General features: G+C 39.1%; 1 protein-coding gene across 4 annotated transcripts in view; it reads left to right on the forward strand.

The window, feature by feature from the left end:
* Positions 1–24506, forward strand: part of CCDC186 (coiled-coil domain containing 186) — a 59391-nt gene that overhangs the window by 10573 nt on the left and 24312 nt on the right. For 3 of the 4 annotated variants that reach the window (XM_073354304.1, XM_073354303.1, XM_073354305.1), the window contains 7 exons: positions 11938–12652; positions 15240–15366; positions 18739–18867; positions 19899–20111; positions 22117–22236; positions 23705–23830; positions 24191–24289. In XM_073354304.1, coding sequence (XP_073210405.1) covers positions 11955–12652; positions 15240–15366; positions 18739–18867; positions 19899–20111; positions 22117–22236; positions 23705–23830; positions 24191–24289 — 1512 coding nt within the window. In that variant the 5' untranslated portion in view covers positions 11938–11954. The remainder of the gene's footprint in view (positions 1–11937; positions 12653–15239; positions 15367–18738; positions 18868–19898; positions 20112–22116; positions 22237–23704; positions 23831–24190; positions 24290–24506) is intronic. The other variant, XM_073354306.1, reaches the window with a different exon arrangement.

A 24506-nucleotide genomic window follows, 5' to 3' on the forward strand; every position in this document is an offset into this window, starting at 1 on the left:
GTTTTTAAGGTCAGGCTTGACAAAGCCCTGGCTGGGATGATTTAACTGGGAATTGGTCCTGCTTTGAGCAGGGGGTTGGACTAGATGACCTTCTGGGGTCCCTTCCAACCCTGATATTCTATGATTCTCTCTGGTCACGCAATCACAGACATGAAGGTCGCTATCTTAAAACAAAAAAACTTCAAATCCAGACTCCAGCGAGAAACTGCTGAATTGGAATTCATTTGCAAATTGGATACTATTAATTTAGGCTTAAATAGAGACTGGGAGTGGCTAAGTCATTATGCAAGGTAGCCTATTTCCTCTTGTTTTTTCCTACCCCCCCCCCACCCCCCAAGATGTTCTGGTTTAACTTGGATTTAAACTTGGAGAGTGGTCAGTTTGGATGAGCTATTACCAGCAGGAGAGTGAGTTTGTGTGTGTATGGGGGTGGGGGGGATGTGAGAGAACCTGGATTTGTGCTGGAAATGTCCCACCTTAATTATGCACATTGTAGGGAGAATGGTCACTTTGGATGAGCTATTACCAGCAGGATAGTGAGTTTGTTTGTGTGGTTTTTGGGAAGGGGGGTGAGGGGGTGAGAGAACCTGGATTTGTGCAGGAAATGGACCAACTTTATTATCATGCACATTGTGTAAAGAGTTGTCACTTTGGATGGGCTATCACCAGCAGGAGAGTGAATTTGTGTGGGGGGGTGGAGGGTGAGAAAACCTGGATTTGTGCTGGAAATGGCCCACCTGATGATCACTTTAGATAAGCTATTACCAGCTGGACAATGGGGTGGGAGGAGGTATTTTTTCATATTCTCTGTATATATATAAAGTCTGCTGCAGTTTCCACGGCATGCATCTGATGAAGTGAGCTGTAGCTCACGAAAGCTCATGCTCAAATAAATTGGTTAGTCTCTAAGGTGCCACAAGTACTCCTTTTCTTTTTGCGAAAGTAGTTTCCTTGTTTCTGTCAGTTGTCAGGTTCTTGATACGTCTTGTAATGCAGTTTTTGTGTATTGTAGTAGAGTAACTTTTTAAAAGGTAGTGGAAAATATATTTTTAATTTTACAGTAAGGTGTTTATAACAGGATGGTGTAAAGGACATGGAATGATATTCGGTACTATGGTATTACTAGGAGAAAATTTCTACATAGGGCTAATTTATCTGAACAGTTATGGGCTTGCTAATAATACTTAGTGCTGTTAATGAAGGTCTTTGCACATAATCATTTCCAGTCTTATTTTGAATATTCTATGTTGAATTTTGTATGTTCAGCAAGAAAATTCTAAACAATCTTATACACTTTGAATACTTTCCATCCAATTAATCTTAACAGTTAACGCTTTTTTTTTTTTCAAATAAACAAATCCTTCACCCTATTCTATATTACAATGACTAAAGTATCTTGTCATTTGTTAGTATTTCCATTTGGAGTAGGGGGTTTGATTAAATCAGTTGTACTCAAGATTTTTATTGCTCAAAACCCTTGAACGCAAAAACAGCTTTATAAATAATCCCATAGATACTTGTCCACGTTTTTATTTCTGGTAATCTAGAGGAGTTGGAAACTTCATTGATAGGTTTTTCCTGGTGATGGAAGCTGTAGTGTAGACAGGTCATAGGAGTTGGATGATCTGATGTGGTAAATACGTGAACCCTGTCTACCCTACAACATCCACTCTAGATTGTACTGCAGCAGAAAAATGTTTACAAATGTTCCCAGTGATCACTGTTGTTTCATTAGCTTTAACAATTGTTTCCTTGGCAAAAAAGTGCTTTTATATAGGGGCCCATTTGTGCAGATCATCTTACAGGATTGAGGCCTAATATCAGAATGGAAGAAACAAGTGAGTGTAGCAAATGATAGGGAAAAAGAAGGTGGGAAGAAAGTAAAGGGTTAATTATAGCAATAAGACCAGTTATTCAGTTTAGGCATGTGCACATCGTAATGGGACAAAAAATGATTCATAAAATAATTTATAACTGGCGCTTGTTGCAGACATCACAGTAAAGAATAATTTTAAGGAGAGTTTGCAGGTTCATATAGATTTATAAAACTGACATATTTTAACATGAGTTTTGGAGAATTAAGTCAGTAAATGTACAGATAAAATATTTTCTAAGTGGAATAATATCTTGATAACATTCAAAGTGTAGCTTGCAGACATAGATAAACTACGTTCCATTTTAACAAAAAGAGGCTGAATTTCAGCTGAGGATGCACTTGGAATCTTGTGACCTGACTTTCAGAGGTACCGAGCAACCATAACACACAGTGAAGTCAATGGGAGCACTGGGTGCTTAGTACTTTTGAAAATCAGGCCACTTTGTTCTTTTCCCTAATTAACAAAGGTGACGTATAACAGGTGGAGCAGAATCGGTCAAACACATCTACTTATGCTTCATAGCAATCCTCAATTTGTGGGTGGAGTTCGTTCTCTCTCTGTCCCTGTCTCTCTCTTTTTTTTTTTTTTTTAATTTGGAGTAGGAAATTGTGTTGCAACACCATATGACCCGTAACCATGAGTTTTCAAAGTAAGCGCAGTAATACATGCAATTTACTCCAGGAAATAGAAGTCATATTGCTTATATTTGCTAATGGAAGAGTCAGGAAAAGCCATGAATTCTTTCTTGTAGCATCTCTGATTCTAGATGCCTTGTACTTTTCATGGGAAAAAAAATCTTCATTTATCACCCTACAGCCCACTAGCAATCATGGTTGTCTAGATTTATTAGATTTTATTAGAATTGTTTTTAAAAGTATGGTTAAGAAAATTTGTTATTTGGGGGGGTTGGACCAGTTGCCCACAGCTGATTTCCTGTAAGAGTGAAACCAGTGACAATTGGTTTCAGCTGCTTTGAAGGGTGTACTAGTCCTGTAGTACTGTGTCAAAAGCAACAATGCTGAAAAAATAAAGAGAACTGTACCATGTCCTACACGTAATGCAGCTGATTTTCCTTCTTGATTCAAGTTTGCCATTTGGCTTCCGGACCAACTTCTGGAAGTCCCATCCAAAGCAGAATTTTACCATTAATTTTACATCACAAGCCTGCCTTAAAGAATGAGTAACTTTTATTTTTGTTGGTGTGGTACAGTACTTGATATGTAGAGATTACCAAGAATATCTAATAAAAGAAATCATGCAACCCATGCTCAAAAAGGGACTCTGGCTTCTGTTCTTCAGCTCAGTAAGGCTAGGTCTACGCTAGAATTTCTTTATATTTCCTTCTACCGCTGTTGCAGCTCTGTCAGTAATAGTAACAGTTGGAAGTATGAACCAGGCACAGGTCTTTTAACCACCTTGTTTAACCACTAAGGGCTGATGATATACTTTTTGTAACTTATCCCAGTATAGTTTGTTTCCCTTTCCGTATGGGGATGGCTGTATCAATATAAAAGTGTTTTATGTGATAACTACATCCATGCTGTGGCGGGGAGGGTTTGTAAAAGTTTCAGTTCACTGGTGTTCTTAAAGTGGTACAACTCGTGTGGTTAGACAATTGTGCTCTGGATTCAGCTTCGACAGTATTTGACTGATATGCAGGTCTCATGCACCCAACATCTTTGAGTACCATTCGTAATTCACATAAGCAGCGTGAAGATGCTATTCTTTCCCTCTTGGCGATATGGGGAAAGGTGAATAACAATAACCTTATTATTGGGTTCTGCTGGCTGTGTCCTGATGAGCAGTGTTATGAGTGAGTGTTATGCAGACCAGATGAGCGTTACTGGAGTTGGAGGAGCAAATGGACCTGACTTTTATGCGTGCCACTAATTCCTTGCACATAAAGGAGAGGAAGTCTGCACCACATAGCACAGACAACCAGTTCTTTTCTGTGGAGCAGACAGCTGCCCCACAACCCTGGCCACTAATTATAGAGAAAGAGAAGAAAAAGTAGATCTTTCTTCCACTCATTAGTAGGAGGGAGAGGAAGAGAAAAACAGAGGGGTAAAACCCCATTTTTTCCAGATGCCAGTAGAGGGGAAGGACCCTACCAACCAGGAGGGAGAGAAGATTAATAGTCCCCTCTCCTGGTGACCAGCAGAGCAAGCTACACATTAATTCACTTTTATCTATTGTATGTGCAATTCAGGTTTTAAAAATATCTCTTATAGTCTGTCCTCTAATTTTTGAGCTTGTGGGGTTAGCAATATGGAGGATTAGTGGAAGTTGCAGAGCATTTGAAGGATTACTGCTTAGAGGTGTTTGCTTTGATATTCTATGATGAATTTCAAGGAAAATGACCTTGACAAAATACAACCTATAAAAGCTACAGGAGCAGTAATAGTACAGGAAGATTTCTAGGTTGTTGGTCAACACAGGTTTGAGGAGGGACCATGAATATAAAGAAAGATTCTAAATAGTTTAAGGACTTTGCTGTTTAAAATTGGAAGGTATAAATGAGTCCCTCTGAAGAAATCTTGAGGTAAGGTGTGGTCTACGCACCGTTTTTGTACCGCTTTAACTATTTTGGTTAAATTTTTGTTGAAATAGTTATCAGTACAGTCCTTAGGGTAGATGCAGGTGTTCCTGTACAGAGCATCTTTATACTGGTATGATTTTATCCATGCTGGGGAGAGTTGTACCACTTTAATCACACCTAGTTAAAACAGTACAATTTATATTTAGACAAGGACTAAGAGTTTCACATGAAAATTGCGAACCGTCTGCTTTATTGCCATATCTAGAGTGAATAGAATATATGGAAGGGTAGCAGGGGGTGGCATGTGTTTCTTGAGGAGTAGGACATTAATATTTCACTTCCTGTAAGAGGTGTCTCGATACTTTCACATCTCCAGAGTTTGAAAGAATATTGTATTTTAGCTGACCTGTGCTCTGAAGTCTGTCTGGTGGTTGCATGATGGGCTAATACATTTAGCAAGTTGACATTTGGTGACAAAGAATTGAAAATAATCTTTACTTTACCACTGCAAGTTAAAGTTGAATCTCTCCAGCCTAGTATGTCATGCATTATTGTGGTTCTAGACTAATAAATTAATCAGAAGTTTAATTTGAAAACATTTTAAAACAAATGCTATCTGCATCATCTAGTCTTCAGTGAGTGAATTTCCTTAAGCTTATTATTTTCTGCAGAGACTTGCAAAATATTTTTTAGTTTAAGTGTGATCACAGATACTCTCCTCTTGTAGTAATTCAGCATGATAAACTTATTACTGTACTATGATCAGTCTCATGGTTGTGCATGCATGTAACTTACTCTTGTGCTCTTCTTTACAATTTAATTTTTCACCACAAAATAACATTAAAAATCAGTGTCTGACAGACATTGTTTTAAAAAACCCACCAAATCCTCTGCTTATTACATTTCTTAAAGTGAAGTTAACAGAGGGCTGTATAATTGGTTGTCAGTTTGCAAGAGTATGGGAGTGAACCCTGGATAAGAACCAGAGTTGAATAATTACCTTGGGGTAGATCAGACATAAACGGATAAACAAGGTAAGGGTTTGATTCTGCAGCCCAACATGAGTCACTTTGCAGATTGGATCCATACTGTGCGGATCAGGCCCCTACTTCGTTAAATGATTCCAATAAATATATTAAACTTCTTCAAAAAATTCCCATGTGGATTTGAGGGCACTTCAATCTCGGCAAAAGTGCTCTGGGTCAGACAAAAGACTAGCAGAAAAATAAATATTTTTACTTAAGTATTTTCTAAATTGACACCTTCAACTTGGAAATGATCTTGTCTGAAATTTTATGCTTGGTAAAGGCCATGGTCCTGCAAATGCACAGATGCTTAACTTTTAAAGATACCGATAGTCTCATTAACTGTGGACGCAGGGCCATAGTTACAACACACCTGTAAGATTACTGACACTGAAAGACACTAGCAAAACACTTCTTTTCAGTTTGTATCATCAACTTCACTGTTTTTCCCTTTATATAGTCAGTTTCTTGCTTGCTGAAAAGACTGTGATAAACATTAAAGAGGGAGCTGAAAAACCCTTAAACTTTTTTTAAAGGAAACGTAAAAAAAAAAATATATACACTCTGCAAAAGGCAAAAAATGCATTATTTAAATATTCATTTCCAAAATATTTAAGTTGACAGTGTCCCTTTAAAAGTTTTCCAGCTGAAGATCAAAACATGACCCTAAGATTTTAAACCAGTTTACTCTGAATATTGTGTCAAATGCTGAATCATAAGAGGCTATATAAGTGGTAATCATAATATTAGTCTATATTTTTATGATCCAATTTACAAGGAAATAATGAAAAACAAGGTTCCTCTTCATCAACCTTCAGAGCAGAATTAATAACACACATCCTTCAGCTTTCTAAGACCTTGTCATTGGCTAGACCCATCTTCCCTCCACCCACTTCCAGGTCTGCTTTTCCCCTAACATTCCTACAGCAGATTTCAGAGTAACAGCCGTGTTAGTCTGTATTCGCAAAAAGAAAAGGAGTACTTGTGGCACCTTAGAGACTAACCAATTTATTTGAGCATGAGCTTTCGTGAGCTACAGCTCACTTCATCGGATGCATACCGTGGAAACTGCAGCAGACTTTATATATACACAGAGAATATGAAACAATACCTCCTCCCACCCCACTGTCCTGCTGGTAATAGCTTATCTAAAGTGATCATCAGGTGGGCCATTTCCAGCACAAATCCAGGTTTTCTCACCCTCCACCCCCCCCACACAAATTCACTCTCCTGTTGGTGATAGCCCATCCAAAGTGACAACTCTTTACACAATGTGCATGATAATCAAGTTGGGCTATTTCCTGCACAAATCCAGGTTTTCTCACATCCCCCCACCCCCATACACACACAAACTCACTCTCCTGCTCATCCAAACTGACCACTCTCCAAGTTTAAATCCAAGTTAAACCAGAACATCTGGGGGGGGGGGGGGGTAGGAAAAAACAAGAGGAAACAGGCTACCTTGCATAATGATTTAGCCACTCCCAGTCTCTATTTAAGCCTAAATTAATAGTATCCAATTTGCAAATGAAATCCAATTCAGCAGTTTCTCGCTGGAGTCTGGATTTGAAGTTTTTTTTTGTTTTAAGATAGCAACCTTCATGTCTGTGATTGCGTGACCAGAGAGATTGAAGTGTTCTCTGACTGGTTTATGAATGTTATAATTCTTGACATCTGATTTGTGTCCATTTATTCTTTTACGTAGAGACTGTCCAGTTTGACCAATGTACATGGCTATTACCAGCAGGACAGTGGGGTGGGAGGAGGTATTGTTTCATATTCTCTGTGTATATATAAAGTCTGCTGCAGTTTCCACGGTATGCATCCGATGAAGTGAGCTGTAGCTCACGAAAGCTCATGCTCAAATAAATTGGTTAGTCTCTAAGGTGCCACAAGTACTCATTTTCTTATTCCTACAGCAGAGTGTGTCATGAATGCCAAAAAAGTGTTACTCATTTTAGCAGGCAGCACAGAACTTATAAACATAGGGACGATTCTTGTCTCGTGGGTATATTGCTGTGTATATTGAAAAATTCAGTCCTGCACACACTCGTGTAGCAGAAATGCATATGGACCAATTTATCAGAAAAGACATCAATGAAATACAGGACTCAGTGTAAACCCCCAAAATGCTAAATCTAAACCATGAGATTAAACCAAATTAGTACCTCTTTTCCTCCCCTTGCTTCCCACTCTTCGTATGTGCAAACTGTTCAGATGTCATTGTCCTCCTGGCTGCCCTCACCACGTTGCTCCTGCTGGCACATTTTACTTTGAAGGATGATACCTGGGATTACTATCAGTAACAAAAATTGTTACATTCTTGCCAGTGCCATCCTCTGGTACTAACAAAACAAAACCAAAAAAAACCTACGTCTTCCACCTGCTGCAACTATAGTTTTACTCCCTCAAAGCACAAAGGCAATATTTAAAACATATCTGAATTGTGCTGCCCCGCAAAATTAAATTTTAAAGTTTTGGAAATACCGTCAAGTGACAGAGGAAAAATATTTGCAAGTCATCTCTGGTGCATGCAAAATATGTTGTAGCATTCCCACCAAAGTAGTAGTTTGCAACACTGAGTTAGTAGTGTTACCAACCCTCTCAGTGGTGTTTTTTTTTCCCCTTAAAGCTCAAGCTCCTGGAATCATGTGGTGATGAGACTCTCTGCTTTCATTTATACAAAATAAGCCAGTTTCTAGTCCTCATACTTAGAGAGAAAAGCTTGGAATGTGAACCCTAAAAACTCAAAAACCAGAAAGCAAAATGTAAACTTAAAAATGATGAAATCATGATTTTGAAGGCCTGACTCATGGTTTTTGACTGCTTGGATTTGGGAATACAGAGTTAGTACTTATGGCTATGCTATTGTCTGTCAGTATGATGGAGAGAGGGGTGTTTTACTCCTATGCAAATCTTATTCATTCTCTCTCTTGTCCTGTGCTGAACTGGTGACTATTACCTTATAGCAGGGCTATGGTTTTGAAGTGGAAGGCTTAGACTTGTCTGCACTCCACGTACCACCTATTTTTTTTTAATTTTTTTTTTTTTTTGGTAATTTGTGTCTGAAACTCTCATTTGGTCTGTTTACATCAAGTCTGGTTGAACTGTGTCCATGCAATGCCTCCCCCCGGACCCCCCCATGCAGCTCATTTGAAACCACATTTGTGTATCCCCACCATCCATGCTGCTTAATCCTGTATGGGCTGCGGCACAGAGGCAAAAGTGCTGGGAGGTTATGCATGGAAAGCGAAATGTTGAGAGAATGCACTTTGGAATGCCCTATGCTGTAGAGAACTGGGAGGAAGGAGAACTGGTCAAACTAGTGGTACAGGCATGCTTGGAGGGTTCTGCCAGAGCACCCAAGTGTCATGGACTAGTTACAGGATCTAGGTATCTGGCAAAGTCAAAACATGGTTAGCTGCCATGGTTACTAATAGACTTAATCATGTTGTGTGCTGACGCCAACTAGAGATTAACCACGCCACTTTCTTACACCGTATACAAATAAATGCCACCTCCATCGCTGTCGATAAAATATTTTATCTTGTCATAAGCTTGTGTCAGTGTTCTGTTTTTCCATAACCACGCTGACATCTGACAACCTACGTTAGGGCACAGTAGAAAGCATCATAGATATTAGCCAAAATGTCAGGTTTGATTTAACAAAATTGCTACTGCTAGGCTAAGTTTTATTGAAATTTTACAAACTGCATCATTACCAACACACTTTAGTTGATAAAATGGTGACTATCTCTTACCTTAATTTATAAGACCTGTAGCAAGCAATTGCTTGAATAATTGAAAGAATATCTGGTGTATTCTGCCGTATGCATGTTCGAATTTGTTGTCTTGTTCTATTCATTTGCAAAGGCTATTTTACATAAATAGCAAAATAGAGCTGGGAGGGTCATCCATGCTTATGTAAACATATTGGATGAAAGTTTCTGATATGAAGCTCAGCAGTGAAATGATGAAAAATGTTGACATTTGTTTCTATTTAAATGTTAGCAGTTGAAATGGAAAAAATTAGTTATCACATCCTATTGGGGTCTATTGATTCCACATTCATCTTGGGCTTTCTCACAGGTCACTTGCTAGTTTGAACTAGAATAAGTGCCGGATACTCTGAAACTTGAGGTCTTTAAATCAACATTTGAGGACTAAAGTAACTGAGCCAGAGGTTGTGGGCCTATTGCAGGGGTGGGTGGGTGAGGTTCTGTGGCATGTGATGTTAAGGAGGTCAGACTGGATGATCGTGATGGTCCTTTCTGGCCTGAAAGTCTGTGACTCTGAGACCTGGGTCAAGGTAGGGCAGTAAAACTCCTTATGTAGACTGTTATTTTGGTATGACTTCCTTTTTTAGGCCTGGTCTAATCTACCAAGTTAGATTCACGCAAGGCGACTTATGTCAACCTATTTGTGCATATGTCTATGCTCAAATTTGTCTTTTGCTGATATAAACGCCTTGCTACAGTGATGCAGTAACATCACCTCCCCAAACAGTGTTGAGGCATGGTCAACCTACTGAGGTCAATGTAATGTGAGCGTAGACACTGTGTGACCAATGTTGACCATAACAGTCCTCCAGCAGTTGTCCCACAGTGCCTGACGGTGACCGCTCTGGCTACAGTTGTGAACACCAGTGCCCAGGGTCATGGAGGTCAGAAGTCACTTCCCCCACACGTTGTTTATTTTTTAAATACTTTTTCCTGATTGCCCACCTAAGTGAGCGCACCTAGCAGCTCTCCCTTGTTGTGAGCAACTGTCCATGCCAGTTACATGCTCTAGATGTGCAGTTGCCTGGAGTAGACAGAAGTATTGGGTCCCCTGGGTCTCTGGGGAGACAAGACTGTGCAGACATAGCTGCAGCCCAGTTGCAGAAATGTGAACATCTATGAAGAGATTGCATAGGGGATCCTGGTGGAAGAATACAACAGGAATCAGCCCCAGTGCTGTGTGAAAGCAAAGGAGATGCAGCAGGCATAGTTCACTCTTTCATAGTGCAGACTACATGGTAATAGTGGCTTGTACGCCACCTCCATTCAGTCGTGACTGCACAGACTATATCCCTGCCTGCTTCCGATGATTTAATCTTCAGCAGCTCCAGAGCATTGCATCTTGTGTTGAAAGTGACGAGAGGAAAGTGTTTTGCGTCTCTTTTAAAGGGTCTGAGAAGTGAGTTGTCCTTTTTGAAAAAAGCTGATCGTTGTTGTCTTCAGTATATCTTTTCTCCTATGTGTTCTGTTCCTGTAACTTGCTATTCTCCTCAGGCTTCCCTATCTATGTTGTCCAGGCATCTGATGCTCTCCTGGTGTGCTCCTCCTCTGATATTGTCTCTGTCTGCCTCTCTTTCCACTCCCCTGTACGTTTTCCTGTTGTTGGTGGCTGGCAGCTCCCATGCAGCTACTGGCTTCCATCCCTGGGTAGTGTTCCTGTCTCCTCCTAGTAGAGACAGCTGGGCAGGTGGCTCCTCATTGTTTCCAGCTGCATTTACATATTATAGTGGAAAGCATTAATGGTGGCTGTGGATCACAGACCTGTTAAAGTTGATGGGTATATTAAGCACCCTTAATTCAAGCTAAAAGAGAAACCAATTAGATGTCCCTTTGTTTAGTGATAGCTGAAGCCATACAAGCTACTGCTCAAGGTGCTGGCCAGCATGGCAAGGGCTGAAGAGAAGCTACCCATGTGTAGCCTAAGGGGATTCCTTGGAGACTGACTGACTGAAAATCCAGTAGCTGGGCATTGATCAGTTGTAGCTCCATGTGGGGAAGAAGGTGAAAGGAACCACTCCAGTTTTCTGGGTCTAGAGACCTCCATACATACTCAAGGGTCACAACAAGCAAAGAACTGATCAGTCAGTACTTGGTGATGAGAAACTAGTGTACGTATGTGCGCTCACTGAGTGTGGAGGAGGAAAAACCTGTGGACCCCCTGAAGGATTGTTATGAATGACTGGTGGTTTCCACTCTATAGCAAGAGACCTTGTACTCTAAGGCATCATTGTTGTGAGTCTTTGAATCATCTTCATTGGCAAGCTTAAAATGAAACCTTTACAGTATTTTATTCTTTGAAAGCATTGTTTCTGCTATTTTTATCTGAAAGTAGCAGGAAGTGCTTGGTTTTTGTTTTTTAAAAACACAGTAGAATTAACAAAACATTTGCCACCTCTACAGTTTCCTCCCTTCAGACTGCAAGAGTTACTGAAAGGGAGAAAAAAAACCCTCTACTACATAAAAATTAAGTTAAATTTCAGTGTCTGGTATCCTCCCCCCGTCCCCTGAACTTCTTTTTTTAAGTAAGAGATTTATAATTGTTGGAACAGTGAATGTTCAAATGTTTAGCAGACAAAAACATTGGCTAACCATTGGCAATGTAAACAAAATTATTCTCCTTCCTCCAGTATCTGAACTTCTAACCAAGTATTTTTTCCTCTCCCCCGTTTTAATCTTGACTTCTTGAATGTAATATATTGTCCAAATTCTCTTTCTAGATTCCTAAAACGGAAGGATGGAAGAGTGTTTACCGGAAATACAGAGCATACTGAAGCCAGTCAATCTATCAAAGGAAGACAATACACCTTCCGGCTCATCAAGTAATGAGAGCACAAGCAAGACTTCTGAAGTGAAGGACTGCTCAGATGTTGGTTATACTGGTGATGAGGATTCCAGCTTGGAAAGGGAACCTAAATTGTTGGCATCAAACTACAATGTACCAACTATTGATGTAAGAGGGGATGGAGCCATAAGTGAAGCACAGGAGCTGCAGCTTTCACCTGATTGTAGTGGAGGCGGGGATTCCTGTGCTAATACATGTTCTGAAAGGCAAGTAGAAGACTCTGTGAATGCAGAACACTTGCCTGGTGAAGATTTTGAACAACAGGTTTCAAAAAGTAATGGCACAGAACAATCCCTAATGGAAATCCTGCAGGAGCTAAGGGAGGAGTGTGACTTTACGAAAAAATCTAGCAATAGAATCTATTCTGAAAGCCCTTATGACACAGACTGCACCAAGAAACTTATTTCCACAATACAACAATCATCATCACAGGAGGCTTTGCTAGAAGAAATAGAATCTGAACTGTTAGCTACAGATTTTACAAAAGAGCGTAAGCTCCCAAATGGAATGAGGAAGGGTGAACATGCCTTAGCGACTTTTGAAAAATGTGTGCAAGATAAATACGTCCAACAGGAGCAAACGATAAAGAAGTGAGTATCTAGATTAACCTCAGGACAAATAAGTATGTGCAACAGTATCCTTACTTGTATATTGTGGAGTTACAACTTCCATGTTGTGCAACATATGTGATCTTAGTTGTTGCTGTTAACCCTGTCATGATTTTGGCTTATATTAGCTCTTTTTAAAGATGTTGTGTAAATGAGGTTTTTTATTTATTTTACAAACTCTATAATCATTCTAAATTTAATTTACAAATTTATACAATGAGTATACATAGACCTCTAACTTCTTGTTGAATGTGGCATGAACTGAACAGACATTTGCTAATCCTTAATCTGAAATCCTTGGTGAGTTAGCCTACATTAGTTAGAATTCCTTGTTAACTCCATCAAAGTACTGGTGACATGAATCCTTTGTCAAATATGATAAATTAATCCACTCTAATTTTTATTCAGTTTCATGCTTATATCTCCTCCAGAAGAATTTCATCAGCTGTCCCAATTGTTAAACCAGTTATGATTGTTAAATTAAAGTTTCCTCTGCCAGTTTTTGAGATGGCCAAGTTTGGATTTTAAAAAGAAGGCTTGAAAAGAAAATCTTTAATTCAGTTCTCATAAAAGTATGAAGCAATTAAGGGATTTTATTTTTATGCATACATCTTCAAGCATCAAATAACATTGAAATAACATCTGGTAACACAGTAATAAGTTACAGGAAAGCTTTTGAAATTCATAATTTACTGTATATATACAAAGTTTGCTACAAGAAATTTTTGTACTCGAATTGTTAACTCAGTTTTACTGAACGAAGATTGTTCAAACACTCTTTCAGCTCACTGCTTGAGTTCTTGGTTCTCGTTTTATCTTTCATATTGCTTTCTCTGTATAACATGAGGGGCATTTGGTCACTGGAAAAACCTAACCTTCCACTTTAAACTCTTTTTTCTGCTGACAGGGCTGGAAGTGAAAGTGGCTTTTATTTATATGTCTCTGTATTTTTTGTGTTAACTTCTTGTGGGAGGAACTGTGATACCACAGTAATGGATGACCACATTAAAAAAAAAAAATCTTCCAGAGAGAACTTCCCGTTCAAAGCATGGGATTCTGGAGAGATCTGCTATGATTTTGGTAATCTTGCTATCAGAAAACATACTAAGTGTAAAAAAACGGTGACTTTGTGAGTCTGGCATGTGTACATTATGCATAAAGCCGTTACAAAGAATTTGGGAGTGTTTTGGGGAGTGGGAGTTGAAGGCAGTGGGTGTCTAGATGGTAGTAATTCCATGGTATTGTGTACAAACCAGTTAGCTGGGTTTTACCTGTTTGTTTACTGTGCCCCTCATTTGTAAATACTTGATTGTAGCAGATCAGTCTTGTGTACTGATCACTGTCTTAGAGATGCAGACAAACCAGTACTGCTGCTACTTCTGCCTTTTATACCCTTTCCAAAACAGTGAGCCCTGCAACTCCCTCCACTCCCCTAAGTGCCTTGAAGTTAGCTAACCTGTTTAGGTGTTTCTGAAAATCCCCCTTGGTGCCTGTCTGCATCTTTAGACTCCTAAGTACTTTGTAAATTGGGCCCTAAGGCACTTTTGAAAACTTTACCCCTGAGTTTTAGGTATAACTGTCTTCTGTATCACTTCTGGAATGCTGCAGTATGTAGCCATAATCATCAGCACAAATATGCTATCATTTAGGCTACAGCTTTGATTCAGCCTTCAAACTGTTATACTGTAAAGCAGAGGCTCTCAATCTTTCCAGACTACTGTACCCCTTTCAGGAGTCTGATTTGTCTTGTGTACCCCCACGTTACACCTCACTTGAACTACTTGCTTACAAAATCAGACCTAAAAATACAAGTGTCAGAGCACAGTATTACTGAAACATTGCTTACTTTCTCATTTTTACCATAGACTTAGAAAATAAATGAATTTGAATATAAATATTGTACTTACATTTCAGAGTATAGTCTATAGAGCAGTATAAACAAGTCATTGTCTGTATGAAATTTTAGTTTGTACTGACTTTGCTAGTGCTTTTTATGTAATCCGTTGTAAAACTAGGCACATATTTAGATGAGTTGATGTGCCCCCTGGAAGACCTCTGCATACCCCCAGGGGTACATGTACACCTCTTTGAGAACCACTACTGTAAAGGAACAAACTATTTTAAAACATTTGAACTACCTACAGGTGGGGGAGAGAAGATGATCTTGTGGTTAAGGGACCTGACTGGGTGCAATTTCTTGCTGTGTTGTAGGCTTCCTGTGTGACCTTGGGCAAGTCACATCACTCTGCACAACCGTAAAATGAAGATAATATCTGTATGTTTACAAATGGTTGTGACTTTACACTTACGTGTTGGAAGTACTCTAGTGTCATGGTGATGGAGACCATGCAAGTAATCACTTACATTAGTGCCAGCCACATTGTTAGTGTCACGTCAATTGCTGCAGTGTAGCTAAGGCTCTGTCTGCAGTTTTGTAAAAGCCTTGCCTATAGGGGTGTGCAACAAAGCTGTTTTGGGTTGAAAAGTACCAGTGCCCAATTGCTTGGATCACTTTTCCTTGTCTTCCACACAGACAACAAAGCAAAGCAATTTTATTTCATCTTTACAGATTGATTAAAGAAAACAAAAAGCATCAGGAACTGATTTTGGATATTTGTTCAGAAAAGGACAAGTTAAAAGATGAATTGAAAAAACGAACAGAAACAGAAAAGCAGCACCTCAACATTATTAAACAGGTACAAATAACAAAAGAGCTGACTACGCTGTCTAACCTCTCATTGGCATGTACGTTTAACTGCCACTGATGTTAGTTGGAGTTTCTAGCCGGCATTGTGTGTGTGCGCGCGAGGGAGGGAACAAACTCCCAATGCTAATGTAGCCTAGGCATTTGTTGACTCATTCTTCCATCCCACAAAGCCTTATTAGTTTGTTGAAAGCATTTACTGCCATCTTTGGCCTCGAACCACTGAACTGTTAAGCCTGTAGAAGTCTAATGAAGTCCATGGGAGTTCCTCATGCTCAGCATCTCTGGGTGCTGGGCTCCTTGGGCCCAATCCTGTAAATGCCTTCAGTTCCCATTTGACGATGGCTGGATGACTAAACGTTAGCAACAGGAGTCCTACTCAAATTGCAAAACGCAACCTTGGCATGCACTGTATACTGCAAAAAGACAAGGAGGACTTGTGACACCGTAGAGACTAACCCATTTATTTGAGCATGAGCTTTCGTGAGCTACAGCTCACTGCATTAGATGCACACTGTGGGAAACCACAGTATTTTCCGCAGTTTTCCACAGTGTGCATCCGATGCAGTGAGCTGTAGCTCACGAAAGCTCATGCTCAGATAAATGGGTTAGTCTCTAAGGTGCCAGAAGTCCTCCTTTTCTTTTTGCGAATACAGACTAACACGGCTGTTACTCTGAAACTGTATACTGCATTTATCTGAAAATTATATAGCCATTTGGGCCTGCCAATTTTCTGTAGCGGATGTGTCATGTGTGAGGCCACCTTTAAAGGTTATATATTTGTTTAAATACTGTACTATATACAAATTGCCAGCTACAGATAACTGTATATAAACCCAAGATTGAGGGCTAAAGTTACAACTGAATCTGGGAATGCTGCTGCTGTTGACCACTTAAGGCAGGGGTTCTCAAACTTCATTGCATTGTGACCCCCTTCGGACAATAAAAATTACTACATGACTCCAGGAGGGGGTACCAAAGCCGGGGCCAGAGCTGAAGCCCAGTGACTTCAGCTCCAGGCAGGGGGCCTGTCACCTGAATCGTTATACCCAGGGCTGAAGCCCTCAGGCTTTGGTCCTGGACCTAAGCAAGTCTAAGACAGCCCTGGCAACACCATTAAAACGGGGTCGGGACCCACAGTTGGACCACTGACTTAAGGCATTGTTGCAATTGGTGATGTTAGAAGAATCTTAACATATATTAAAGAGTTGCACTCCCTTTTGGGACCAGTTATTGTGTGTACATAGACAAAAGGGGAATTTTCTACAGATGTCTCCACAAATAACTTACAGAGAGTCAGAAGAGATGTAAACAGTAATCTGTCCTCTTTCCTTTTTGTTAGTGAAAATGAAAAGAAACCCCTAAAGTTGAGAGACTAATTAGAAAAAGAGAAAAAATCTCTGATATATAAATATACTCTAGAATAGACACACTCTTCAAAAGAATGCTATTTAGGTATATATGTTCCATATAGATAATTATAAGAACAAATAATGTGTGGTACTTCAAGTTACTGTATATGACCCAGGCATTTTCAATATAATAGTTATTGAGAATTGTCACAAACCAAAGAAACGTACACTTGGTGTTTACTGGCACAAAATATCACTAGCGTGGCATCCTTTTGAATGTTATTACACGTTTATAGGATTATTTTGCTAGTGCTACTGCTGTAAGGGTTGTTCAGGCCTGTGTTTATAACTTGACATTGAACTTGTTCTGTGGTGAAATAGTGTCCCAACTAATTTTTATATTTTAAAATCAATTTTAATGTTTTAGTCATGCCATAGATCTGATTATTAATTTCTGTGCCACACAGATTGGCAGGAGACATTCTCAAGTGCTGCGTCAAAGATTTATACAGTACTTGAATGCATTGAGGGTACAGAAGCTTTGTCTGCTTTCTGTGTATCTCAAAGCTTTTTTGAAAGTACATAGCATGGTTGGAATTGACATTTAAAAAACATTACAAGTTGAATGGAAACAAACGTCTGTATAAACCAATAAATGCAGCTCACTCACTGTCCCTTGCTCATATTCCCCAATATCACTCAGTGATTGCATGAGTATCTTGGATTTGCTATGTGACATTTCATACCATATGGGCTGTGATGGAAAGTGCTAATGATAAGTGGGCCTTTCTGTTACTACTGTTTAATTCCATTTGTCAGTTAAGTCAGACCTTTAACACTTTTAATATTGCACACTTTGGGATGATTACAGAAGAGATTACTTTAAAGAAGTTATTCAAGTAGCTTTTTGATATTGCATCTTGAAATGGAACTTGGCAGCAACTAGATTCATGGGTTGCAATAACAGATTTAGGGATGGTTTTTTGTAGTTGTTGCTCAATGAATTTGTATACACGAAGTCCTTAGATAAGTATTTCCTTAGCTTGTCTGACGTTCAGCAGAGTAAAATCATACGGCTGTAAAATGTGTTCACAACCGCAAGCAAAACCTGCTACCGTATATGCATGCTTACACAAGTGTATTAAGTTTGTTTGTGTTTGTTTTTCATGCTCACAGCTTTAGAGGGCAGGATCAAATCCTTGATGTGGTGACAAAACTGTCTTGTCTTATTCTTGCCTTTTGGACATGTATATCTTTATAGGCAACTGCATAAAAATGTAGGACGTAATGCCGAGCTCTCAGTTTTTATTCTGTCCTTGCTCAGTGAAACATTACCTAAGCAAAGAAAGCATTTATAACAGGGGTGGCCAAACTTACTCATCCTCTGAGCCACATATGACAATCTTCAGAATCTTCAGGGGGCACACCTGCCAGAACGCGGGTCTTTAGCCCCACTCCTGCTGAAGCCCTGAGCCCCAATAGACACACCCTGTGGGGCTGAAGCCCCAAGACCCCCCCCTCCGTTGGACAGAAGCCCCTACCCTACCACCCCTCTGCAAGGAAGAGGTCCCGAGCTCCCCCCTGCAGTCTGGTAGGTGGAGACTGGTCAGGGGATGAAGTTGTGGGGACGGGTTCCGCGCACCGTACTTCAGCTGTAAAAGAGCCACATGTGGATCACGAGCCACGGTTTGGCCACCCCTGGTTTATAAGAACCTCAAAATTTGACCTATTTCTCTTTACCTTTTCACATAGTAATTTATTCTAGTCCAGAGGTTATGCTTAGTGTGATGCAATCAGCCCTTGACAGATGATGATCTCAGTTCCTTTCATCTTTAGTACTGTAATACAAAAGCTGGGCTGTTACTAGTGAATGTTGCAGTTTGATTAGAGTTTGGCAAGTGCAGTACATATTTTAAAAATGCTGTAACATCTAATTTGTAAGAAATAATTGTACAAAACTTGATAGAATCTTTACTGACTTCTATAATTATCTGCTAATGTTTTCTTTACAGTTAGAATCAAGAATAGAAGAGCTTAAAAAAGAAGTTAAAACTGCTAAAGACAAACTTGTAACACAAGATGCTGCAGTCAAAAATACTATTCAGCAATTGCATAAAGAGATGGCATTTCGTATGGACCAGGTAATTTTGAATTCCTTTGAAGTTTTAATAATTAAATCTCTCATTAAAGAATTAGCTTGCTGTAGGAAACATTCAGCAGCCTGAGCATTGCAGTCAGTAGATATGTTGAAAATTGATACACCAAGGCTTCCAAACTTTTTTTTTAATTAATAGGATTCAATTATTCATGCATTTTGATGGTTAGTGAGCTTTCAAGTATTTGTAACCTTTTGTAGAGCCACTAACACTCACATATGCTTTGTCTGGCCACGCTCTTTCATTTGTGTATTTATATGTAAAATAATAAACCCTGGAATGATTGTTTCCCTGTAAATTTTAATTTGATCAACATTTACATTGGTTTTGAATGGAGGGAGAAGTCCACAATTATGCAGGCTTACCAGTGAAATCTGATCTTTTCAAGCACAATTAAAATGATACAAAGAAATAATATTTTCACCTCATTTTATGTTGCTGGAAGGTCATCTGTTTTCTTCCTTAAGATTTAGCCAAGTCAGATGCTTTCTCTGTGTTACAAGAATTTTAGAACATAATTTTTGTTTTCCTTAATGAAACAATATTAGCAATATCTGGACCACAAAGTCTCTATGTGAGAAATGATGTACAGCTGAATAGTAATTGTTAAATTATTTAGTGGAGGGACAATAACTGGGGAATGGAACTGGATATCTGCAAAAATATTTTTCCACTTAGGAGTTATCAAGTGTATATTCTCCATTTTGGAGTCATCAAATACATTCCAACTGCACCGGCCTGCTGATTATGCAGCTGAAGTAAAATATTTAGCTTTTAGCTTGCAAATACTTAAACACATCAGTTACAACTCTGAGTAGTCCCATTTAAATCAGCAGGACTGCTCATGGTAGTAATGTTAAGCCAGTGCGTACCTTGCTTGCAGAATTGGGGACTTTAAGACTTGCCTTCAGTTATGTTTTAATTACTGTGTTGGAGTACTGTGAGTATCCATTGTTCATGTATAAAAACTATCATCAGTGAAATGTAAACTTACGGCTGAATTTAAATTTTTAAAGGCAAACAAGAAATGTGAAGAGGCACGCCAAGAAAAGGAGACTATGGTGATGAAGTATGTTCGAGGAGAAAAAGAGTCTCTAGATCTCCGAAAGGAAAAGGAGTTACTGGAGAGAAGACTAAGAGATGCAAATAAAGAAATTGAAAAGCACGTGAATAAAATCAAACAACTTTCTCAGGAAAAAGGAAGATTGCACCAGCTCTATGAAACCAAGGTACTTTTAAAGAAATGGTTAAAAGCACTATTTAAATAATCAGGAAAACACTTATGTGTCACCTTTCATTTAATAATTGTGATATCTTATTACGTTCCCTTTTACTGTGTGGCTGCGAAAGACCCATTTTATGTCAATATATTATTTTTGGGAGTGGAGGGGAATGAGATTTTATTGTCATCTTCCTGAGATTCCTATGTGTTCTTCTGAACTGAAGTTTGTAGCATGCTAACAGCACAATTTTCTTTTTGCAGCCATTATATTGTAGATCGTCACTTCTATTACAAACAGTGAAGATTTACAAACACTGTAGAATTTTGTTATATACTTTTTTTTCTTCCCTTGTGGCTGTCCATACTGGATTTTTAAAATAGGCTGAGCCATCAAAGCCTGCACTCCTTTTTGGAAGTCAGTAAGAGCTCTACACATGTTGCAAGAACTGTATCAGGCCCTTTCCCTTGTACTCTTCCACAGGATTGTTTGACTGACTGAATTTTGAGGCATCTGTGCAGATATGTTCCTTAAGTACTAAGGTTCAGCAAATGCTCATCACAAGTGCAGTGTCAAGGCAAGAGACACACATTTAAACTACCAGCGGTCTAAAAATTTTGAAATGTAATAATTGTTTAAATTAATGGGAAAAAAAACAAACAACCTGATTTTATGCTCATGAAAGATCCAATATTCTCCCCAAAACGGAGAGGGTTCAGACTACTCTGATGGATTTGATCATGATCATTGCTCCAAGTGATCATTACTTACAAGAGGAAGAAGATCAAAAGAACCATCTTATTGAAACTTGAGAACTTTGGTTCCTGGAGCATAGTTTTTATGTATGTCATTGCCATTCCTGCTCCTAAGAATTAAGCAGATTGGAATGGACAGTGTGACCTGTTCAGGTCAGCAAAACAAAACGTAGCTGGTAGGTCTAACTTCTAGCTTAACGGTCAGGACAACATTGCTTGGAGACTTATATTAGAGTGATTCTGCTGCCCTCACATGGTGCTTTTGTAAACCTGTTTTTAGTTTAGATCTGTTATTTCAGAAATATTATTTGGCTGCTGGGATTGTATTATAATGCACGGGTTTTTTAATTGCAAATATTAGTTTGTAGCTGTTGGTATCTAAGGTTATCTCAGTAATATGCTTTGCTGATTAATACCATTCGATGTTCACTTGAAGAAAAATAGAGTGGTGGTTTGTGTGGTGTACATTTTTTTGGCCAACAATCACTGTTGCCCTTCACCTTGTGTAGTCATTTACATCAGTGCAAAATGTGTCAAACAATAGCAGTGTGATTTGATAGTGTTTTACACCCACTTTGCACTGATGTAAACAACTATATTTAGGTGCAGCCTAACGATACCTGACCTATTATAACTGGCACCTATCTAGGCAGTTGTCCTCTCATTATTTGAACAATTTACACTTCTTTCCAATAATTGTCCATTTAGTCAAATATCCAATGTACACAATGCTTCTGTCAGAGTACCCACAGAAGTCAGTAAACCTCACATTTTCTGCTATATCCTCCTACAATTTGACCCCCTTCCCCAAACCTGCATCTTTCCCTTAAGCCTGCAAAAGGAAAAAGGGGCTTTGCCACTTGTCCAGAAGATCAGTATGTCTAATCTGTCATGGATCTATGCAATTCCAGACAAAAAAGTCCTTCTGGAAAACAGTCTGCTAGAAACTGTCTCAGAATTAATCAAGGTTGCTTCAGATAGAATCTCTCCTCTGATCACAAATGTGGCAACAACACACATGGACAGAGAGGCAGTGTCTTACTGGGGGCCCATAGACCTAGACAGTTAAGGCTTTAAGACCCAGTCCTGTAAACCTTTAGCGTGGCTAACAGTATGCAGCTTTTTGCAGGTTTGGGGCCTTGTAGATGAAATCTATTTGTCACTCATGTATGAGGCTAATTCTATAGCTGTATAAAAATTGGGATTTAAAATCAATAAAATGTAATCTGTGGATGTTTTTGTTTGTTCCTTTTTTTTAGGAAGGTGAAGCCACTAGATTCAACAGAGAAATAGAAAAATTGAAAGAAGAAATCAATTCTCATATCATCAAAGTAAAATGGGCCCAAAACAAATTGAAAACTGAAATGGATTCACACAAGGTTAGTAAAGCAATACCATGAAGTAAGATCATAATGAGTCCAATATAGTTGCTATGCCATTTTCTTGCTTAGTAGCACTAAAATGATTAAAAAATCATTGTTTACTTTTTAACTTGATGGATTTTGGAATAGTACTTTAAAGATAGTGATATTGAAGTGGAAAATGTGAAAGGATGGATAGAATATATCAGTGTTTCTCAACCTGGGATGGATTTAGGGTGTAAGTGCAGGGCCAGTGTTCGGGGGGGGCAAGCAAGGCAATTGCGTGGGGCCTCACGCCGCAGGGGGTCCCGCAAAGCTAAGTTACATGCTTCAGTCCCAGGCAGCGGGGCTCGGGCTTCGGCTTAAGCCCACCACCCAGGGCTGAAGCATCTAACTTAGCTTTGCAGGGCTCCCTGTGGTGTGGGGCCCTGGGCAGTTGCCCTGCTTGCCATTCCCTCATGCTGGCCCTGAGTATTAATTATTTACTTCATTATATTTAAGGTAAGGGGTTACAATTTTTTCAAGTCTTAATAGTGAGGTCACTTTTTTAATTTTATTTTATTTATTTTTAAATCCGAGGGGGTTCGCCAGCACAAAAGATTGAGAAACACTGGAATATATCCAGGGTGATTTCTGCTTTACTCTGATTTGCAAGAGTGCTTTTAATTCAGTCTGTCGTAACACAGTGTGAATGACACATCCTACAATCCTCGCTAAGAATTTCTTCTCTTGCTTCTCCTGAACAAGTCAGTTCAGACTGTGTGCACAGTCTAAATCACAAACAGTAACAGTCTGATTTAGGGTGACCAGGCAGCAAGTATGAAAAATCGGGACAGAGTGTGGGGGGGTAATAGGTGCCCATTTAAGAAAAAGCCCCGAATATTGGGCTGTCCCTATAAAATCGGGACAGCTGGTCACTCTAGTCTGATTGGAAAAGAGGAAAGCAACTGGACATGGTTCCTTGCACTTGGTTCTCTTTAAATATGTATATTGCAAAAACAGAGAGAGCTGAATTACCACAAGGACAGAGAGATGACCACTAGATCCTCGCTCATAAGAGCTTACAACTGTGATAGGACGAAACACATTGCTGTGATTGAACAGTAAAGTTTTCAGTTACATGATTTTTTGTGTGGAGATAATGAGTCAGCCACTACAGGCCACTTTGTTTTTTCAGTGCTACCAAAGGGAGCCTTCAATGTGGCTCATGGAAATATGGCTACAGGAACACAGTGGTAAAAGCAGATTTTCCCTTGAAGTTTTTGAGTTGTGGTGTTGCCATTCTGGAGAGCCATAAACAGATGATTTAACAGTTGGTGGTGCAGCACTTTCTAAGCAAATATTATGATTCTCAATAAAATCATTAGTCGGAAACTCTATTAGAATTGAAAACATTTTGCTGATAACTCCCTTTTCCCTGCTAATTCAAAATCTTGCTCTGTGACACTCTGTAGGTTCAAATAGTTATTCATGGTTTATTTTCTAGGAAACCAAAGATAAACTCAAAGATGCAACCACAAAGTTAACTCAAGCAAAAGAGGAGGGAGACCAAATACGGAAAAACTGCCAAGAAATGATAAAAACATACCAAGTAGGCATACTTTCTCATGAGGTGAAATTAACATGTTTAACATCTGATTTTTTGTTTCTTATTTTCATCTTAAATTGTAATAAAGTGAAAAATTATTGCATGCATGCATGCCACGTGAGATGTTATGCCATTAAATGTATAAATGTCAATGATTAGAGATAAATAAAAAAAATTAGGGAAAAAGTGAGATCTTGAGTCCAGTTTCATTTGAGTGCAATGTGTTTTTATATGTTCAAAACTACTATATATGGTGGTACAAATTACAGATAGTGATAAGAATGTGTGTCTTCTGTGTTCATAAAATAGGTAAAGAGTTTTTCTTTTAAAAAAGCTCTATAATTAAAATGCTCCCTTTTTTTTAATTTCTTCCAAATCAACTAGGAGTCAGAAGAAATTAAATCAAATGAATTGGATGCAAAGCTCCGAGTAACAAAGGGCGAACTAGAAAAACAAATGCAGGAAAAGTCTGAGCAGCTGGAGGTAAACTGTTGTTGTTGTTATAGGCAGTATGACTAGGATCTGTTAATACTAGAGTACACTCCCTTTCAGAACCTGGCATTAAACCTAGGATTCCACGGGCCTTGTCTACACTTACTGGGGATTGACGCTGCTGCGATCGATGCAGCGGGGGGTTGATATAGCAGGACTAGTTAAGACCCATTAAATCGACTGCAGAGAGCTCTCTGGTCGACTCCAG

Source organism: Lepidochelys kempii, chromosome 7 (assembly GCF_965140265.1).
Source record: "Lepidochelys kempii isolate rLepKem1 chromosome 7, rLepKem1.hap2, whole genome shotgun sequence".
Classification (NCBI taxonomy): domain Eukaryota; kingdom Metazoa; phylum Chordata; order Testudines; family Cheloniidae; genus Lepidochelys; species Lepidochelys kempii.